The following is a 7,595-nucleotide window of genomic DNA, read 5'->3' on the forward strand; positions in this document are numbered from 1 at the left end:
TCCACCTTGTTTCGCTCCCCTCTCTCTGACTTTTTTGTCGACATCTCCTCAGAACTCTCCCCGAGGATTTGCACCACAGACGCTACCTTTTCAGACCCTCTCGCTTTACTCCTCGGTGTTTGGACCACCAGACTCCTGTCCCCGCTGCCAATCCTTTTTCCCCGGATGTCTCCGCCGTCGTTCTTCTTAATGAAGTGAGGTTCCCAGCCCGACTTCTTCACCGGATCTCCCCTCATCCATGCCCCGTATTGGAGCTCCTCTGTTTTGCCTTCATTATCTACTCCCCTGTTCTGAGGACACTCCTTCAAATCATGCTCCAAAAGACCACATCGATAACAAAAATTCGGTAGATGCTTGTATTTGAAGAGCACCCACCTGTCCACCCCTTCCTCAACCTTTATTTTTCTTCCACGTATCAGTTTTTTTGTCACGTCTATCTTCACTCGAACACGAAGACATTTCCCCCATTGCACCCCTGAATCAGCAACATCCACCTCCAAAACCTCTCCCAGACTAGCCCCTATAGCCAACCCTGTTTCTCTTGTCCTGTGTTTGAGAGATAGATTGTAAATTTGAACCCAAAACGGGCACCACTTGAAAACAAGATCCTTTGGCTCTTTATCCCCTTCAAACTGCTACAGCAGCACCAGTTGTTTCTCGTAGTGCCAAGGGCTCATCTCAAGAACTCTCTTCTTTTCTCTCTCATCATCAAACTCCACTAAATAAACTTCCTCTTCTATTGCCGAGATCTGGATGCTCTTATTTGGTTTCCATAACATTCTAATATTTTTTCTTAGAGCATCTAGCATAACCCCTCTCCGAGAGAGCACCTTCATGACTAGACAATTTTTCCCCCTATCTTTTGTTGCTCTCGTACACTCCATACCCAGTATTACACTTTCTTCCTCCTCATCAGTAACCGTTAGCTTTCGCCAAAGTATTTCTAACTCCTCCGCCATGATTCCTAACCAAAACGAACCTCTGAGCAAGAAAAAACTCGCCTGACCTCACCACCCAGAGAAAACTGGGAAGAGGTCACTGAACTCCCACAAGTGTAGAAACACTGTGGGACTCACACTGCTTCTACGTGCCAAACGGCGCGAGAGCACTTTTAGTGTGTAAAATTAATGTTGTTAGGGAGGGGGATTTTGTTTTTTAGCTTCTGAGTGTTCTCTTTTGACAGTTTATTATAATTAAATTTATTGCTAGCTTTCAGGGTTCAAAAGCTGTCTTTGAATTGACATTCCAAGTCCAAATTTACAAAATATGTGTTTTTCTTTGGGCTTCAAAAGGTTGTGTTAGATTTTGGCAACAACGCATGCTCAAAGAGATGCTAGGGATGTTCTCCATATTGAATACTTGCCTTGATCAACTCATGGGTAACGTAAATTGCAATCTCGTGTTGAAGATATTCCCACAATCAAAATGAATCGAGATGTCTTACTAGCCAAATTGTGAAATTGATATTAATAAACTTGCAGGTGGCCAATATTGTGATCAAAAGTTGAAGATTTGTATAGTCTAAACAAATTAGGATGCCTCAAAGCGGCCAAACTAGTCAACACCCAAGTGGTTCGTTACTTCGTTTTGTTGAACACAAATGCTCAAAATTTGATAAGAAAAAAATTCACTTTACTAGTTATCATTTTGGAGTGAGAACGTTCTTATTGTACCAGTTAGCATCAAGACAAGTTTGAAGGTAGTACAAAAAAAAAAAAAAAAAATAGAGGGAATGTTATGTGCCTCATTTAAAATAAAAATTGAATTTGAAGGGTGGGTGAAAATTGTAGATGAGTTGAAAAGACTCAAAAGAGTGAATATATTAAAAAAAAAAAAATCAAAATGGCTACACATTGACACAACCAAATAAAAGACCTATAAGTTGATAGCTACCCAGACATGTTTGTCTGCATCTATACTTCTGCATACGTATGTTTTTTCTTGTGTATATTTGCACGTAACAAATACATAGAAATATCCTATTAAATAATTTAAAAGACGCAAAAATAAAGGTAATGCAATATCTTTTTCATGTTTATCATAATAATGCAAATAACATAAATGGCTAAAACACAAAAATTTCACCTAAAACCTCATCCATGGTATATCAAAACTACCTAAAGACAGCCTCCGTTCATCTTGGTACAACATTATTATCTTTTTGCAGTTTTGGATCATTTCAGCTTTCCCTGAAAATACACCAGAAGGAGTTTATTTATTCAAGAAAAAGAAAATTACAATCTTGTTATTTTCTATAGTACCATACAGCATCAAGACTGAGGCAGTGACCAAATCAGATTCCCCTATACGAAGTACAATAACAGAAAAACATCAAGTGCTCGACCATTGTTATGTGGGATATATCTGAATTGAAATAAAAGGCTAGTAGTTGCATCACAACAGCTATGAACATCTTTGAGAACCGCTAATTCTAACCACAACTTCAGGAGTCCATAAGGCGTTCCATGACCAATTTGACTAGAGCGGGAGCATCAGCAGTGACTGCAACCTTCACTGTGGGTTTATCAGTCCATTCAGTGACTTCACCAAACCTGGTTCATTGCAAAGAAAGTACAAATGAGTCAGTCGGAGCACAATAGCTTTCTCTCCTTTTCTTTTTTTCCTTTTTAATGACTAACCATTTCTTTTTAGTTAGTTTTTCTATACAAAAATTTCAGGCTACTGAGAAACACTATTTTACTCTACACTGTTTTAATCATAAGATTCATTATTATGGTCAGAACCCCATTATCTGATACAGGAATGGGATCCTAATGCAACACAAATAAAAAAACTAACTCAATTCAGACTATGTGGTCTGCAAAGGAAGTACAGAACCAAAAATCAAGCAGCTGCATCTGCTGATTTTAGGTGTCCAAAAGTCCTACCTCTTCTGTTTGTTGTATAATATTGTTAGTCCCTTAGTGATGCCACTTGTCTGGACTCTAACCACACCCTCTGTGTAAGTCATAAGTGAAGGATCAACAGCTGCAAGAATGGTTGCTGGATCATGAAGATAAACTCCTACATCAAGAAAAAATTGGCATCAGTAAATTAAACAATTACCTATCAACTCACTCAGTTTCATCAACTCTTTAAAAAATAAACCAACCTTTTATGTTGTATGCATCGTGGTGATATGAAAAATACACGTCTAAGATTTTGCACAAGTACTGAGCAAATTTTCCATCTGACCTTGACAACTTCTCTCTATCAGCATCTATAATGTATCAAAATTGATGAATCAAATTCAAAGCAAATCCAAATGACAAAAACAAAAGATCAAAGCGAAAGAGGAAAACAAATATCATCAAAATACAATTTTAAGTTCTCATTTCATATTCTGATTGGCAACTCTACGTATAAAGCTACGACATTGTTATAAGGTGTGCAGAACAAACATATAACCTGGATAAAAAGGTCATGGGTATATTTTTTAAATATAAAGGGTAACATCTTACAAGAAAAAATATGGAAGATTTCTTAATTCTTACAATAAAATATGATTAACAGTGCATAATACCAATTTGCCAAAAAGTACCTGTGAAGACAACTTGATGAGTAACATTTATGCCCACAGCCACTACATCTGCTCCACTTGTGAATACAATATCTGCAGCATCTGGATCGCCAAAAATCTGGTCATCCAATTTAAGGGTTAGAGAGGGAGAGGGGGGGAGAGAGTTGGAAACCACCACAGGGCAGGGAGCATGTTGGGGAAAGTGAAAATGGACCAGTGAAAGACATCAAAGATACGCTCAAGGAAAAATTATACAGATTGCTCCATAAACTTTGTTTCCCAGGCTTCTTTATAGTCGATAAGTATTAGAAGTATAAGGTTCATATCCCAATAGCATAAACTCTTAGGACAATCGGTAATTTAACAATAAGTTCAAGAAGAGATCAAGTTATCAGAAAAGGATTTCTAAAATTCTGAGGACAAAGGCACCCACACTCTCTATCTCCGGCTCTTACTAAGTAGGGCAGCAAAAAAATTGAGTTATACAAAAGGCACCTCATTTGCGGGTTTGTTAGGCTTGCATGTAGAACAGATCACTGAGCAATGTACATTTTGAGTTTATGAGTTGGAAATCACAGTCTGAATACATAAATTTCAAGCAACTTACATTGGCTTCTGATGCGGGATTCACATTTCCATTTACTAAAAAAGCACCACCAAGAAGAACAATCTGCCCAATGTTCTTTGAAAATGCAGGATCTCGTTGGATAGCCTACACCAACGGATACATAATTCAAAATATAATGGATAATATTCAATATTAGAGACCACGCCAAATGATCAGGAACTCTAACCAGTGCAATATTTGTAAGTGGGCCTAGTGCCACAACCGTGATTTTTCCTGGATAAAGTTTTGCTTGCTCAATGAGAAAATCAGCTGCTGACTGTTCAATTGGCTTTCCTTTTGGTGGAGGGAAATTTTGGTTGCCAAGTCCATCTGTACCATGGACGAAACCAGCAATGCGCAGTTTTGTGCCATTCTGTAAAATGAATAAAGAAGAACAAGAAAATTCAAATCATACACCAATGTCTACTTGTAAATGAATGATATGTAAATAAAAATGTGATGGTGCTTCAAATTCAGAGTTGAAATTATGTGAGCTAAACTACATAATCTACAATACAATTTCTCCTGGAACACGTTTAGCTGTTATCGTGAAAACTCGAAGTCAGCTTCTTCTGTGAAATAACCAGCTTTAAATGATGTTTCCAAAGAAAAATCATATTTATTGCAGCAAATGAAGCTTTAACAAATTGTTCAAAGAAAAATGAAATAAAGAACAAAACCTGTTTTTTGCTCTATTTACAAAATTAACAAAGGGAAATCTCAGGTTGTCCTTTCATTAGTTTTACTCATTTATGATACTATCTAGACTCTAAACACATATCATAGAGCAGTACGAGTTCAGCCTTTCAATCATCATGAAGCACATAAGCAAAAGTACGATAGGTTCAAACCCTTTTTATTTTTTGCAAAAATATAAGAGGATCACACCTGAATTCCCCGATAGATTTCCCCATATATGTTCCTGATGCAAGAACAAGTTTGTCTTCTAACTACCAAAACTATTATCTTTTTTTTTTTTTTTTTTTGATAGGTCAGTATTATCTTTTATTAAATAATTTAATAAAATTCCTATCAATGTATAATTTCGCACATCCTTCGTCTTTTTGAAAGTTAACATAAACAAAAAATCACAAAAAGACAAAAAAAAAAAAAAAAAACTCAAAGATACAAATCTAAAGAGCCCCTATAACATAGGATCATGGTTTTTTGTCTGTACATACAGTGATTGAGACATGAGATCCTTCAGCCACTGGGATATCAGTCCTTCCTGCAACTTCAAGCTACATCACAAACATATTGGAAGAGTTACTATGATCAACCTCAAAGGAAAGAAAGGGGTGGGGGGGTGGGGGGAGAAGGTAATTCTAATAGTACACTAAAAACAAACCCCAATCAGCTAACGAATAATGCAAAGAATAACTCATATAGATTCAAAATGCCATAAATAAAATGAACCTCATTAGCTATACCAAATGCAACGCATTTCTTGTGGCCAGGGTTGTATAAACATTCCCATATATAGTTGTAAGTCCAATCACCTCCACCTCTGGTGACTGTAACGCCACAAAAATTGCCATGGCATCATCTGTATGCATCATCAACTCACATAATGTCAGAAAGATGATAAATAAAATAACAGATATATGAATGAAAGCCATTAAGACAGTTGCAAATTCTGGTAGAGCAATTTTATTTTCTGAGTTCCCATATGGAAGCACAGCGTGTGGACATGATGGAGACACTCTCATGCATGTCCTCAATGTGTGGGGAGGAGAATATATATTTTCTTATTAAAAAAATTCCTTTGATTTTAGATGAGTTTCAGAAGATTTTGATAGTTGTTATTTATATTGAAAACATAGAATTTGCCTAAAAAAAAGAGAGAGATACACACACACACACACACACACACACACACATACATATATTAATCAATTAATTGTTGTATCCCTACCTAATTTTTCAAGAATCGCAGTGTCCCTTGTGTCTGTGTCTGTGCTTTTTAGTATAAAAGTCCAAAGATTTATTAAAATTTTCAGACAATTTCACTCTCAGAAATAAGATTACAAGAAATCAGGACCACCCTTCATTGGTACAGAGTGAATTGTAAAAAAAAAAAAAAAAACCATTAATTGGAACTGAACGCATTAAGCCAGTTGCAGAACTGAATGAATCTATGTGGTTCCCATATGATGAAAAGTCACTGATTTTATTAAAATTCCAAGTCATACTCTGCTGCTGCACCCAACAACCAAACAGAGCATCAGGCATGACTTCTTTGATATGAAATTGCTGAATTTCATGGAATCATTGACTGATCTACGGTTTAAAATATGCAGATAATCATTGACTGAATTACTATGTAGTGTCCTAATTTGTCCAGAATTACAGTGTCCCGTGTTGTGTGTGCTTTTTAGTATAAAAGTCCCAAGGTTTTTATTAGAATTTGCAGACAATGATTTACTCTGTCTCTGAGAAATAAGATTACAAGAAATCAGAACCACTCTCCAGTGGAATACAGAGTGAATTGATAGAAGTAAACGAACCCCTGAAATGCTATGTGGTTTCCTGGGTTCCCATATGATGAAAAGGTCTGTGATTTGATTAGAATTCCAATTCATACTCAGCTGCTCCATTTTCTCAGCAACCAAACAGAGCAGAGCACGACTTCTTTGATATGAAATTGTTAAATATACATGGAATCATTGACTAATTTTTTTTTTTTAAATCTAAAATATGCAGATAAACACAATGAAATGTAGAAATCTCGGATACCCAGATACAATAAGGTCCAAAGAAACAAACTTTGAAGAAAACGGGATTGAATGAAAAGAGATAAGGTGACTTACCAATACCAGGGTCAGTATCAATGATGATCTTCTTTGGCTGAGCTGCCATGGCGTCTGAGAATGAAATAGAACTAGTACACAAATTGATTGACAGGTTGTTGTTAATAATGGTATTGAGTATTGACAAGGATTGATGGTGATTTATTAAAATATTATGGAGTACAAGGAAAAAACAAAAAAGGCAGGTGGGTTGTGTTGTGTCCCAGGGCCAAATGGCAAATAATTCTGAAGTAGTTGAAGAAGTATGAATTTAAATAGAATTCTAATAAAATTATGCAATAGATTAGATTAGGATGAGGATTAGGATTTAATTTCAATTTGTATTTACATTTAAGTAGGAGTTGGATCCTATGTTTTAGGACTTGGTTGTGATGAAACTTATCTCCTTAATAGTATTTATGTATGTAGGAATTATGAATGAAGCAAGCAGAAAATTAATCAAAAAATGTCTATTTCCTCTCTCAAGTTTAGGAGATTAGTCATCTCAAATTGATCACACGATCTTTTATTTCTCAATTCACAACAGGGTGTGGGTGTGTCAATTTATGTAAAGGGATAAAGATGTCAATTATATTAAGGAATAGGGGCAGAGCTAGAATTTTTTATTTGGAGGGGCCAAATTTTGGTATTAATATATTAGTTTCGAGTTAAGATAATT

At 35.9% G+C, this 7,595-nt stretch overlaps 1 protein-coding gene across 1 annotated transcript; it reads right to left on the bottom strand.

Moving 5' to 3' along the window:
- Positions 1 to 1,996: 1,996 nt before the first annotated feature.
- On the bottom strand, positions 1,997 to 7,047 carry LOC115963100 (probable uridine nucleosidase 2). The gene is made up of 9 exons (XM_031081992.1): positions 6,938 to 7,047; positions 5,558 to 5,673; positions 5,309 to 5,368; positions 4,315 to 4,500; positions 4,128 to 4,232; positions 3,542 to 3,638; positions 3,113 to 3,220; positions 2,889 to 3,024; positions 1,997 to 2,552 (listed from the first exon to the last, which is right to left on the bottom strand). The coding sequence occupies exons 1-9, from the start codon at positions 6,984 to 6,986 to the stop codon at positions 2,444 to 2,446; spliced, it is 966 nt and encodes a 321-aa protein (XP_030937852.1). The 5' UTR covers positions 6,987 to 7,047; the 3' UTR covers positions 1,997 to 2,443.
- Between the last annotated feature and the right edge of the window lie 548 nt (positions 7,048 to 7,595).

This window comes from Quercus lobata, chromosome 10 (genome assembly GCF_001633185.2).
Source record: "Quercus lobata isolate SW786 chromosome 10, ValleyOak3.0 Primary Assembly, whole genome shotgun sequence".
NCBI classification, from domain to species: Eukaryota; Viridiplantae; Streptophyta; class Magnoliopsida; order Fagales; family Fagaceae; genus Quercus; species Quercus lobata.

Excerpts from the sequence above, each read along its gene's own strand:
- LOC115963100 (XM_031081992.1), bottom strand. The coding sequence starts at position 6,986 with ATGGCAGCTCAGCCAAAGAAGATCATCATTGATACTGACCCTGGTATT. Across the intron at positions 5,369-5,557 it reads CAAGAAATGCGTTGCATTTG|CTTGAAGTTGCAGGAAGGAC; the intron begins GTATAGCTAATG and ends TTTGTGATGTAG. Across the intron at positions 3,221-3,541 it reads TCATCAAGTTGTCTTCACAG|ATGCTGATAGAGAGAAGTTG; the intron begins GTACTTTTTGGC and ends GATACATTATAG.